The sequence below is a fragment of the Perissodus microlepis genome, chromosome 7, assembly GCF_051167445.1.
Source record: "Perissodus microlepis isolate ML-2025 ecotype Zambia chromosome 7, ASM5116744v1, whole genome shotgun sequence".
In the NCBI taxonomy this organism is placed as follows: Eukaryota; Metazoa; Chordata; class Actinopteri; order Cichliformes; family Cichlidae; genus Perissodus; species Perissodus microlepis.
Genome location: NC_140467.1, coordinates 11,414,873 through 11,429,138, shown reverse-complemented (window position 1 = coordinate 11,429,138; position 14,266 = coordinate 11,414,873). Strand labels below are relative to the sequence as shown.

At 40.2% G+C, this 14,266-nt stretch overlaps 1 protein-coding gene across 4 annotated transcripts in view; it reads left to right on the top strand.

Moving 5' to 3' along the window:
- The window catches only part of sema4ba (sema domain, immunoglobulin domain (Ig), transmembrane domain (TM) and short cytoplasmic domain, (semaphorin) 4Ba), a 57,057-nt gene that overhangs the window by 25,164 nt on the left and 17,627 nt on the right, over nucleotides 1–14,266 (top strand). For all 4 annotated transcript variants that reach the window (XM_084933372.1, XM_084933373.1, XM_084933374.1 and 1 more), the window contains exon 2: nucleotides 6,349–6,757. In XM_084933372.1, the coding sequence (XP_084789498.1) occupies nucleotides 6,640–6,757 (118 nt within the window). In that variant the 5' untranslated portion in view covers nucleotides 6,349–6,639. The remainder of the gene's footprint in view (nucleotides 1–6,348; nucleotides 6,758–14,266) is intronic.

Here is a 14,266-nt window from a genome sequence, read left to right as displayed (position 1 = left end):
TAAAGAGGAAGTCACTGTAAAACATTGATTGGAGCATAGGCTAGTATATGCTATAGGCTGTTATAATTTTTTAGTGCAAACAACGTTTTGAAATGAACATATTTCTCAGCTATACCATTTTATACATGATTTATTATATTTTAGGTCATATCCTATGGTACCTGGTGTGGTCTTCTGCTGCTGTAGCTCATCTGCTTAAAGATTCAATACACAGTGCATTCACAAATGCTCTTCTGCATACCTTGGTTGTAACAAGTGGTTATTTCAGTTACTGTTGCCTGCTTATCAGCTTGAAGAAGTCTTTTAATTCTTATCTGACCTCTGATATCAACAAGGCATTTTCATCCAGAGAACTGCCGTTATTGGTTATTTTCTGTTTTTCAGACAATTCTCTGTAAACTATGAAGACAGTTGTGTGGGACAATGACAGTCTCGACCATGTCTACATGCCTAAATGTACCGAGTTGCTGCCATGTTATTGGCTGATTAGATATTTGCCATAATGAGCAGTTGAACTTGTGGCTGTTACTTTACAATTTTACAGTTATGTAATAATTAACATAATAGATAGCATAATAACTCATGCGGCTCCTTAACCAACTGATTGTTTTATGTTTTTATGTCATTTAGTTGTTTTAATGAGAGCTGAGTGAGCATGTTCTCAAACTCTTCTGATTGTGATTAGTCATGATGCACTGGCCTTGGGAAAGAAGCACTGTCATATCTTACTCATAGCCAGGTATCGTTACAGCTGGCCAAGTTGTTGAACATTAACATGAGAGGGCGGTAGGACTAGGGCGGAAGTATGTCAACGCTGCACAGCCACACAACTCACCCAGCAACTCAGCCACTGTCCATATGTGCAGGAGTGCTCCTCCATTAAAGCCACTCCTGAGAGATGATATCCTCCCATCCCACATCTGCTCCGTCACACATCAGAGAGCCCTTCAGTGACGTGGAGGTGTTTCAGGGCCTGAGGGGAAACACTCACAAGTTGGCTGTAACTTGTGGTAGCATGTGACCTACGTTATCTGACGGGCGTGATGTAGGTGGCCAGTATGTCGTGCGTGTGTGTGTATGTGTACAGGTGGCTTCGTCAGATGACAGGAAGGCAAAAGGTCATATTTTTCAGGCAACACTTTTCCAGTCAACAGACTACGTGTGGAATCCAGGAAGCCTTCACCCCTCCTACTCTACTCAAATAGCAAAAGCTAATGGTGGTACCACCTGTTTCAGCAGCATACGCGATGCAGCTATTTATAATACAGTCTTAAAAGTAGCATTGTCATTGGGCCAGCTTTTTCATTCAGTGATATATAGTGATATTTTTACTTTACACGAGGAGCTGTATAACAGTAAATGACCGCCAAACACTGCTAGGAATTTCCCTGTTAGGTTAAATATAAAACTGGGTTCCTCTTTTATGAGATACATTACTGTAAAGTTTTTGGACAGTGTAAGAAAGGTATTATCAATTTTTTTATGACCGAGTTTTACATTGTAAAATGAAGCACCACAGCTTGAGTTTATTCTGTAGCTCTAATCTGACAGTTGCTTATTTCTGGAAGTTTTATTGGCACCCTGTTCCTGGCAGTATGTCCTAATGCTTGATTTATCTCCCTTCCTCTAATTATTTTAATATTGTGGACTGTCAGAAAGGTCTCTGTTACTGTTAGAGTTGAGGAATTAATGAACTGACTATGTTCAGAATGCTGCATATAGACCTGATTCGGCTTATCTTGAATGGGCAAAATGGACCCGCCCTCCTGTCGGTCCACTACCCAGAGGAGGGGGGTGTAGGGGTCCAGTGGTATGTGCACTGGGCTGGAAGCCTTGGTGGCCAGATTGCCAGAACTCATACCTGGAGCATTTATACATTTATTAATTATTAATAGCTACTTAAGTTTACTAAATTAATAATTATATTATATTAATGAATTATTTACAAACTATTACAATATATCCTAATATAAAGATATTGTTTAACACTGATCGAAGCTGAAAATGTATAAAATAGACTAAAAACTGAGCATATCCTTGATCAAATAAAGTTCAGACATAATCCGTAGATCCGTTGATCCCAGCCCACTCTGTGTCTGCCCACATCATCTGATGGCTCAGCTGATACCCTAACACACATTCAGTTGGAAAGGTTAATATTGGACATACAGTTGCTGCATTCCTGCAAGCTGCTTTGCAACCCATCTGAACACCCAAACATTTTCCATGTTGTCTGACCTAATCAGTGTCATATCTGTTGACAGCGATGCCTTCTTTGTTCTGTATGGGGGGTACGCGCCGGTCTCGCTGCCTCAAGCTTTTCACATCTGCACGTGGAAAGGGAGAGAAGTCCCAGTACGGAGTGATGCTGCCAAAAATAACTTACTCCAGATGAAAATGACAGTTTTCGTTTTACTGTAGTGGTCCTGACAGAACATTTATTTTATATCTCCGTTTAGTTGTTTGTTTTGGTTGCAGATATTAAAAGTACACCATGTTAGTCTCTATGAAAGGTAATGAAAATGTAAAGCAGCAACACTTTTTACTCCATTGACATGAGGCATGCAAACATAAATCCCATCTGTGTTTTTTAAGAGAAAGGCTAATATAAAGATATAAATATAAATAGCTTTCTCTTTAATTTGGTTGAAAAACCAGACAGAATCACCCCACCCACTAATAAAATTATAGTATCTTTAATTGTTGATGTTTTACAATCTCTGGTAAAGAAATGATGAAATTATTCTATCAGGATGATGTGTTGCTGAAGGGAATAGAGAAATATACTCTAAAAGGATTTAGGAAGAGATCATTGACAGAGAGATGGGAGAGTATCATCCATAGCCAGAGCACACTATCACGTCTGTGTAGAGAGTGAAAGGGATGATTCAGTTTATGCATCATGCAGGAGAGAGCAGTGAAGTGCAGAGTTGCATATAGATTTCTGTGCTGTCAGAGGGGCCCTTGTTCTCCTGCTCACGCTGAGTCGAACTCTCTCTTCATACCTCAGATTCATGCAGACCGCTTTTTCTGACTGCCACACAAAACCGGGATTATTGTTAATTCTGCCACTCGGTGGTCAAGTAGTGTCTCATTTTTGGTTGTTTCCACACAAAAGACGCTAATGATGCTTATGGCTACTCTTTTTGTCGGTTACATGTCATAGTCCACTGACATCATGTAGGTTGCTGACAAGGAGGGATTGTCTAAAAATGTCAGACTGTGGCCGAGCCCGGACTTTTAAAAGCAGAAGCTTTTCAGAACCTTGTCTGTTTTTGTCATCAGGATCATTAAAAATCACAGTCATACTGCTGTAGGTCCAAATTCTTTGCTGTCCAGACACTTGATTATTTTTCCTTTCATAGCTTTTGCGTATCTGACCCGGTGAAAGGGGAGATAATTTTGACCTGATTTTTTTAAACTATAAAAATGTTTTAATCAAACCCTAATTTAACTCTTTCCCCCATAGGTACAACCTTCTCTGTACCCTTAATGAAGATTTTTGACATCTCAATATCTACATCAATAAAGATGTGGTATAGATTGTATAGGCAGAGAGCTCCCTCACTAACCCAGTCTTTTTTTGTGGAAGCACGCTTGAAATATAACAGATATGGCTCAGTTCAGAAAAGACAAACAAGGGTTAATTCTAAGAGGTGTCCCGTGGGCAAAAGGTTAAAACACAATCAAATAAGTTAAAACTAGAAATGTGGGTAGCACTTTATAATATGGTCTCCAACTGAGGGCATAATTCCCCAGCAATTAAAGGGAATTCAATGTACTTGAAATTACAATGCAATTATAAACAAATACTTAAAGATAGATACACTAGAATAAAGGGACAACAAGTCAGAATTTTTATAGGAAACAAAGAAATAATCATATTGAAGGTAATTTTAAGTACTGCGTAATTTGTGCGTAATTTAGTGGAAAAACAATATTCGTCCATTTCACATCATAAGTACTCTGTACTTTTCGGGATGTGGGCTGTACTATGGAGCTGCTTAACCTTGCCTGACGTCTAGGTATTTTACAGGAAATAAGACACACATTATACTATAAGTAATTTTAAGTACAGCGTAAAAAACCCCCCCAAAAAACACGACTGTAATAGTTTTTTTGTTATTCATTATTTCTATCATGCTCTTCAACATAATCAATATTAAATAACGATGTAAAAAATAAAGATGTGAAAAGGAAGGTACAGTTACTCCATAATATTGCCTGTTCACAAAAAGTACAGTGTATTTACAATTCAATTTAACTGCATTTAGTCATGGGCCTTATTATAAAGTGTTACCAAAATATGTGTTTTGACGCACCACAAGCCCTTCAGGCTGAATTGACAGGACATGTCTGCATGTTTTTTTTTTCTTGTTTTTTTCAGTCTTGTGTGTGACATTGCTGCTGTAGAAATAACCATCTTTGTGTCTTGTCTCTTGGCCTTGTTGTTCTTGCAGATGTCATCTGCCTACATCAGATTTGGACATGTCTGGTTTTGTAATAAGCATCTGACTGCTTATTGACTAAGAGTCAAGATCCCCTTGATAAAAGCCGGAATAGCTTCGCTCCGTACTTCGTGAAATTGATTCTAATACCTCACATGAAACTGAATCTCCTGTTGGTAGCATTTAATGAGGAGCTCCCCGTGGCCGCTGTAATGGAGCATTTGCAGTTGTAACTGGAGTATCCATATTGAGTTTCCCTTTAAGTCTGTCTCACTACATTCAGTTCATCAGAGTCTGTGATTTGCCCCCTTAACTCCATTACTGGCCGTGTTGTGGTTTGGACTGACAGTTTCTTAAAAAATAGCTGGAGAGCTTGTTCATAAAGGTGTTAGTGGAAATGAAAGAATATCTAAAAGTTCAGATTCCCTGATGCGCAGGCTATGCCTGTAAGACTCCTATTGCCTTCATATTAAATCATTTTTGTGAATAATTTTTTTAAATATTTCTTCACGTCATTATGCGGGCCGCAAGTAGGAGTGACATGGGCCGCGAGATTGAGACACAGGCATTAGAGCCTCTCAATGCGTGTTTTTTGGGTTTCCACCGGCGTGGAAACCAAAAATAGCGAGGGCATAGCCTTATGAAACAGGAAAATACCGTTGTGTAATCCATTCATTTCAACAAAGTAACTGTATTCTGAATACCACCTTTTTAAACTATAACTGTAACGGAATACAGTTACTCATATTTTGTATTTCAAGTACGTAACGGCGGTACATGTATTCCGTTACTCCACAACACTGCTGACGCGTATATCATATTCATTTAAGGAGAAGTGAGCACTGTGCCTATGCAGTTATTCCACAAGTTGTCTTTAGGCTTTAGTTGCTTTTATCCCAGTGAATGCTATGGAAATCCAACTCTTTTATATTGAGACAAGTTCTGATCTGTACATGCAACTTCCTACTACTCTGCAGTGCAATTAAAGTTCATCTGGTGAAAACGATGGGACAGAAGCTCCTGTAGCTCTTGTAATATGAGCTGTGTCTTGGGCGTCACACCTTTTTTCAAGAAAGCAGAGATTACCAAGAAATCTCTGTTTTCTTTCAGTCCAACGCACAGCAGAACAGGTATATGCAGCTCAGATATAGCGATTAAGCTTTCTGAGAGTGTTGGTGTTAGCGCCCCACTAACTCACACATGAACACCCTGAACTATCAAAATGATCATTTGCTTCCTATGAACAGAAACTGAAAGATAATCATGCAGTCTTTCGTTTTGACCCTTGGCACTTATACACTTTGTTATGAATGCGATGTCATTGTTGCATAATCATGCTTTGTGTTGTGTGGAGATAAAGACAGCTGTGTGCAAAAAAACTCTTAATGCCGAGAAAAGATGTTCAGCATTTAGTTCAGGTGAATCAGTCATTCATAAATTAATTCAAAGTAATTTATGAATGACTGATGAGCTGACAATAGGACAGATGTAAAAAGCATAACGATAAGACAATAAGACTGGAGAGAGAGACTATCAAGCATGAAGATATTAGAGTGATAAAATAAAATATAAAATTGAATTCATATGTATAATCTGTAGGCAAGGGACAAGAATTTGGTACATGAAACCTTCTGGTTTCTGTTTAACCAATCACATTTGGGCAGGCTTTGAACTTTTCATACACCCTGCTGAACCGTTCATGTGGACATCAGCAGATGGCATTACAATTGGTGGACAGGCTAATATATTACAATAGCTCAGTGAACCTGTTGCAAAGTAACGTATAACATTTAACAGATAATTTGAGTGATTTAAGATCACTTTTTCTGTCATTTGGCTTGTTATTTCATTTAGCGTGCTAATGCACACTAATTTGAATGCGCTTTCTTTATCCTGATAGGTTTCAGCTGTGACCCTGTGCTGCCGCATATGCATGGAGGCTGATCAATGGAGGCTGTTGCTCTGAGGTCACAAATCATCATTTCAAACCAGCATCATCGTCTGTAGCCCAGAAGACTGCCCTGAATTCACACCGGTGCAGGCGCATTCTGTTCAAGGAGCCTGGAGCTGCAAGACTAAAGAGAGAGAGAGAGGAGAAGAAAATAAACAAGTGTTATAAAAGACGCTCTTCATGAATTCACCAAAAACCTGAAGGGAAATACTGCAAGTTGGCTGGCAGACCTTAGGAGGCATGCGGACAATGAGTATGGCTTGGCTGCGTCTCTCTGCCTTCATTGTCCTTCTGCTTGGTTGTTTTCATACGGCTGTCACGGAAAATGACGTAACTCCACGCCTCACCTTTTCTTACAGTAAGTTTCACAACTTCTTCACAACACAAAAACAGCCACTTTACAAATTTCTTTTTTTTTTTTAAAGTAGGCGTGCTTGGTCCCAAGCTGCACTGCTATCCCATATATGCACATCACACACAGCAAGCCTGCAGACACACCAGGCTCTCCTCCTCTCTCGGTGAGCTGAGGAAATGTGAGGTTTGGAAATGCCTGAGGCTCCAGCTGGAGCGTCGTCGGATCCTTTTGTGCGAACCGCAGCACGTGGCCAACTGTCAATAAACAGTCATCAAGACTGGCATTGTTGCATTCGCTTCTCTAGGTGCTGCTCACAGCTGTCTAGAGGTAAAAGTTTACATAAGTCCACCTGGGAACTTAAATCATGAACGCTCAACAGAAACATCTGTTTTCTGCTGAGCTGTTTAGTTCTACATTTGCCACTCTCACTTTCTGCTTACAGATCTGGTCGTCCAGTTCCCGGTGGGTTCCCTATTTATTAACCATGTCCACTGAAAAAAGAAAAAAATCAATGCACTTCTTATTGTAAGAGCTAAAAGGATTTCGAGGGGTGAAATGGTGTTTGTCTCCATCATGTAAATCCATGCTGTGAATGGCTGCTCTATCAGGGTGGCTCTGTCGAGTACCTGCAGGTCAGACAGTAATTACAAATGAACTGGCCCATTGTGTTTTGATTTACTAAGGACAAGTGGACACAATCTCGTGAGCGCTGAGAGTTATTGCTCTTATATAATCAGTTTTTTTCTGTTTGCTTGCAAAATAACTTTGAGCTTAGGAACCTTTCACATTTCACTCTTAAACTATGGTGGAGATATAGTTATATTCGCCCTCATGTATTGTTTTTCCGATGTTCTGTTTTCTCTCCATTGAACTGCTTGTATCCAATTATTCAAATGATATACTGGTACATTTAAGATGACATGTTGACTTTGCACATTAATTGTGCTCTATTATCTCCACAGAGAATGAAACAAAATGATGGATTGTGGGATTGGTAGAGGCTTTCAGTGATTGATCTGCAGTTAGTGACTCATGTTCAGGCGTCATTAGAGTTACTTCAGGGAGGATTATGTTGATAGATGCTGCTTAGTAATCTATTACAGACACGGGTAGAATTTCCAGTTTGGAGCGAATTTTAAGCCGACCGAGCTTTTACATAGATGCCTGTCTGAGCTTGTGCCTTCCCCTTCATGTTGGACCTCTATACAAACAGATAATCTCTCTCACCTCCCAGCCTAGCTCACCCCTTGTGGAGCATTTCACAACAACACACACCATCAATCACTCACTGAAAAGACACTTCACACTTGGGCCTGTTCTTAAGGAAAGATTTGCTTGGAGGGCGTGCTGCTGGTGTTAAACAACAACTTTTAAAGCATGCATGACGTGACTGTCCAGGAGATAAGCAGGGAGGGTTATGTTTTCTGTCCTGCTTCGATTTTTATTATTGGGGCTTACCAGGCTTCTAGTCGGTCATTAGCTTCTTTTATAGCAGCATTTATGTTGCTGTAACTTTAACCTTATTTATAACTTCATGAAGGGTCATGTAGATAATAATTTAACAACAGAAATAATAATTATGTCCCTGTAAAACTTAACAAGCAGTAATTTTACTCTTTGTTGACGCGGTTAAGAGGCCATACTTTTGTAAAATGTACTAGCTGATTTGAAAAGCAACTCTGACATAGAATTTGTGGAGTCACTGGTATTGTTGGTGTTGAAAAGACCAGTTTTATTTTGTGGCTTAAAGCAAAGAACAAGTATTTTTCTTTTCTTTTTTTCAGCAGATAAAGGTTAAGAGGGCCTGGTGACAAAAGTTGTCCTGCTGTGGTAGTGTCTGTTCTGCTACACTGACATTTTCCAGCCTCCCGCAGAAGGGCTTTGTCACATTGTATTTACAGTATCAAAGCAGAATGCAGTGCTGCAGGCCTCAGGGACCTGAACTTTATACAGCAGAAGCTGCCTGAACTCATCATGGTTTCTGGTCCTCTCTGTCTTTTCTGGATGCCAGTTAGCTTGATGGCTTGCGTGCTTAAATGTAGCACTGTAGGCGGGCCAGAGTCCTGCCTGGCTGATCTTCATCTAGTACCATATTTGTAGACGGGCTTTATCTCTTACTCTCTCGGTCTCCCTATCACTTTCTATTTGTCTCTCTTTCTGTCTCTCTCTCTCTTTCTGTCCCCTGGTCCCTGCCTATGCCTTAATGAAGAGGGTAATCTGCCATGAATAATGAATGGGGATTTGTATGTGTTATGGTGTGAACACTTGTCTGGTTCTCATTATGCGCCTATCAGGACGGATCATGGGTTCGGGGAATAGAGCCCGCATCTGCTTTTCTCTCTGCTTTTTTGTTCCAGGCTTTAATGCGCACCATGTTGAATGGCTTAGTGTGCTGAGCACTATTTAAAAGGCACACCTATAAGCCTTTTAGTTGCCCGTCTTTTCTTGTTGAACCGTTCAGCCCTCTTCCCACCGTGTGACAGTCGTGCTTTAATTTTGTTTAAGGGGTATGCCCACAGCCACACTAGGGAGCAAAGCATTTTTAATTATTTAAAAGCTGTCGTGTCTGGGCCAGTTGAATCAGCCACTCTCGAGTAATTCAAAAGGGCAGTGGTGTCAAGTGAGATAACGACTTCTCGATACTATGTTGATGCCACATAGCTGAACATTGGTTTCGTGATGTTATCAGCGCTCAAGCAAACTTGATTAAATTGCCTAATAGAGACGTGTAAAGTTGTACTTTATATTAAGACTATGTAAGTAAATGGTAAAATTAGGAAGTAAAATGTAGTAAATATAGTTTTAAATGGCATTTCAAAATCTAACTAATGCGGCAGCTTAGTCTTGGTCTCTAGCTTTTAGTAGGGCCTTACCTTCAGTGTAAAAGTGTTGTTGTGAATTTGCACTAATTGGTGAATTGGTGTATTTGCACTAATTTCCTTATCCACAGTTAATGACGAGAATAGCTTCAGTTCAGCTCTTAAAACAAAATGACCCAAACAACAAGTAAAGAGTGCAACTCTTAACTTTTGTGCAGCTGCTTCACGTCATTCAGTTTCAGGGTGTTGTGGGGACATAGTGACTTTTCAGTTTCTCTGCTCCTTCTGCAATAGCACAGCGTGGAGTCTGGCTGTTCAGGTCTGAATCTGCTGTATTGCTAAAAACAAGTCAAGACCTCATGTACAGTCTCTTTTTTTCTTGGTGCTTCAGCACTGTTCATAGTAGAGAAAGGGGTCAGGGTGAGTTCCCGGTGAAACCAGCAGCTGGTTTACATTATAGTGGTTAATCCAGGGTCAGCTTTTGTAGCTCCCTGACCTGCAGACTGTCTTATCAACAGAAAAAAAGGATCCTACAGAGCTGAGCTGTGTGAGGTTTTTTTTTCTTTACAAATGACTGATTTAAAGTATTTAAATGGTAACAGATTGAAGCCCCAGCGTGCTGTATTTTCCCTCTATAAATTACACCACCAAAGCCTGTTATGGCTCATCCCTGTTGCACATATTTTATCTCTACACTTTCCTCAGAATTTACGATATGCCTTTCCAGACTTTGCTTCCTAATGTTGTCTTCAAATTTACCACCTTTCTCTGCATGTGGATGGTGCTGTGGAGACAATATCCTGCTAACGAGATGCAGCCCCACAATTTACCAATACAAACAGCGTGCTCGCAGCTTGCCTAATGAACCTCCCGGTGGATTGACCCTCTTGGCCTGTTGTCTTAATGCATTCCAGATGCTTTAGTCTCAGTCCTTCAGCTTTCCGGGTCTGCTCTCCCACACAATTACCAATTCAGCAGCAGCTCTTAGTAGCTAGTTAAAATTACTTGGGATAATGTAGTTAGAGCTCCAGTGTGGGCTGTTTTTATGTCACCAGACTATGTGACAGTAGTAGGAGTTCTGACCCAGCAGGACTCTTCTAATTCTTCTAAAAGCAAATGGCTTTACAAGAGTTCATCTGTTCTACCCTGAGCAAAGTCCTTGAACAAGTACAGTAGACAGATAAAGACAAAGGAAAGACATTCGTTCCGGAGAAGTTCCTTTCCTGCTTCTTGTAAATGTAATTTCCTGCCTCTTATTTTTTTTTTTTTTTACAAGATTATCCAAATGTTGAGGCATCCTAGCTCATCTGGCAATCCTCACTCTATAAGAAATGAATTACATTAAATAAACTGAATCAGTGTTTTTACTTTACTTTTACTCACCGGACCGATATGTAGGGATGGATAGGCACTCAGTTCTGTTTGCTTGTTCAGAAAAGTAAAAAGCTAACCCCCATTTTACCATAGAGGGGTCTCATCCCCCTCACTTTTTAGTTAGAGGCTGATCATGGTTGCCAGATTTAAAGTAAATCGGGTTTTTTCTACATAACACTGATTTGGCTCTGCTTCTGTGTGCATAGGTGTAGTGATGTTTTCCTCAACTGTTGTCATTCGTGCATCCTCTTCTGCCTATTCAACCCTGTTTAAATGTGCTCTCTTAGGACTATTACTGGCAAGTATTCTTCTTCTTCTCCCTTAGAGATGGGAATGTAGGTCATGTTTGTGGTCAGAAGACTGGAAATGGGGCATATGATGTCCTTTAGAGAGGATCTGTCATGAGTCTATTGCTTGCTCTTGAAGGCGATAAAGAGACAAACAGGGGTGTATTTTCTGGGTCATCTTCAAGTGAACCCCGACATTGCACAATTCCAAGCAGATTATCAGTAAAGTCAGGTGTTTTGATAGGGACATTATCACCTTTTTTTGCTGTTCAACATATCCAGTTGATCCAGAAGTGGGGATGTTTTTTCTTTTTTTTTCTGGAGTTCTGTGGAAAGAAAACAGGAACAGGTGATTTAAATGAAGTATGCAATCGTCTGATCTCCTGAACATACAGCTGTAAGAGCTGATAAAACAGTTCCCTTATAGAGGGCGCTGGTTGAATCAGCCTGTTATCATTGCCCTACAAAACAAAGGGACTTAGATCTCTGGCATTAGAGGACACATTTCTCTACAGTTGCTCTCTTAAAAGGATGTTCTGCATTTTTAATGATCGCTTTTTGGGACCAATCAAAAAAAAAAAAAGAAAAGATGCAAAAATGCAGAATGACTTCCTGAAGCAAAAGATGCTATTAATTTTGTCTCTAAATAGATTAGCAAGTTAGTCTGTGCAAGTATTTCAGTCCATTTAGCCCTTTGCACAAATTACTCTTAATTACATAATAATAGCAATAATCTAATATTGCTTACAGATGGCAGAGAGGGTGCTCTTCATGCACTTGTAGAAAAGGTCACAGATGAAGGGATTTAACCATGCACAAAGCTGCTATTTCAAACCAGAGATTCAGAGGTCAGGCAGTGACTTGGTGAAGTTTAAAGCCCTCTATAAGACATCTGCCTGCTGGCTCCATTTTTCGTGGTGCGTTCAGTTGCAGCTCGACAGCACGACATTGTGTACTCATTCTGATCAGTCCATAATCAGCCTACAAAAAAACAGCGGTTGTTTTGTTTTTTCTTTTGCTTCTTCGTCTTTCCTTTGATTTTTTTTTTTTTTTTTGGAAAATTAGCTTCCTGCCTTAAATATCAGTTTACCCAGGAAACTAAGCAAACAAACAAACACAAAATGAATCGCCTATCCCTGATGGTATGTATCCATCCATATAATTTTGGATTTACCCTTTGAGCTTTCCGCCAAATATCAAATACCATGACATTTAGGTGTGTGTATAATTTTGTTTATGAAACTACAATTAGAAAAACTAGGCAATAATTTGTCTCTCCAGAAACAATGCCTCAGATTCTGGGGCTAATCCACAGGCCTCAGTTTTCCTGGGGAGTTTTTTCTCCAGTGAGAGTGCTGAAAGATCACAGAGTTGGCCATTGTTCCCCAAATATTGGCTCATGTTTCATTGTTTTTTCTAAGATAACTTACTGGATGACATGTTAGAACCTCAGCAGACCAAAAACACATTTGCTCATCTAGATTCCCGTAAGTGGAAAGATCAGTGTTGAAAGAAAAAAATAACATAAAGGTGTAAGACCGTAAAAAAAGTACAAGTGTGTCTTCACGTAGATCATCCAAGTATTTATAATGAATGAATGCGAGATGCAAGTAACTTGCATGCTGTAAGGTTTCTGTAACAAACCAAAAAAAGGGGGAAAAAAAGGCCTAAACCACTTTGATACAAATGCGCCCTAAAAATAAGCCCATCTGTTGGAGTCATGCACTTCAAAGTAGTCAACACCTACTTTTAGGGACTTCCATGAAAAAGGTAAGATGGACAAGGATGAAATGCTGCAGGATGATACTGTTGTTGCTGTTCTAGTAGTGGCACAGTGGCCACTTCTGACTTGTTTCTCTGTCACGGATACAAAACCTTCTTTCTTTGAACTCGTCGGTCTGTTTCCTGGTGTACACCACAACATTTCTGGGGCTGCATTGTCATGAAATGACCCGTCGCAAATCAACCTCAGACAGTCAAATAACAATAGAGCGGATTCTTTAAGAAACTGTGGCATATGTGGAGCGGAGGGAAAGACAAGTTCATGCAGGATGCATACAGCTTTTGATGCTGATTTGGTATTTATATGAGCCATTTCTCGTCTAGCGTTTTTTGTTTTTTTGTTTTGTTTTTTACAGTGCAATCCACATTCACCCATTTACACACACATTCAATAACCTATTACACTCTCACACACAATATCTAGCCCTAAGACATGCTGGTTGAAGGAGCCAGGGATCAAAACGCTGGCCCTCTCTCCTTTGCCACAGCTGCTGGGGGTAAGAGTCTGTACACTGTCCGACCTGTGGGTTAGTCTATTCAGGTTTTGTGCTCTAGGCGCTATAATATCATAAAAAAAAAACTTTTTATGATATTATAATTCATTTTACTTGCAGAACATTGTGGAAAAAATGGACAGCAGTTTAAAATAATCCATTTAACAAGCTGGAACCACCACTGAATGTTGAACAAATACTTGATTAATTCCACCGTGAATCAATTAAAACGAGACTTATTGTTACATTGAGTGAATCAAATGATAATTTATGGGTAAGAGCCTGACAGACATATTCAACCTGTCCTTGGCCCACGCTGTGGTACCGGCCTGCTTCAAATCCACCTCCATCGTCCCGATACCCAAAAACTCCAACCCATCTTGCCTCAATGACTACCGCCCAGTAGCACTCACCCCCATCATCACTAAGTGCTTAGAGCAGCTGGTCCTAGCACACTTCAAATCCTGTCTCCCCCCCACCCTGGACCCCCACCAATTCGCATACCGCCAGAACAGGAGCACAGAGGATGCAGTCTCCATCGCACTGCACTCTGTCCTCTCACACCTGGACAACAACAACACCTACGCCAGAATGCTGTTTATAGACTTCAGTTCAGCGTTCAATACAATCCACCCCTCACAACTCATCAGGAAACTGACAGACCTGGGCATCAGTTCCCTCATCTGCAAATGGTTACTGGACTTCCTGACCAACCGCCCCCAACATGTCCGGCTGGATAACCACTGCTCATCTACC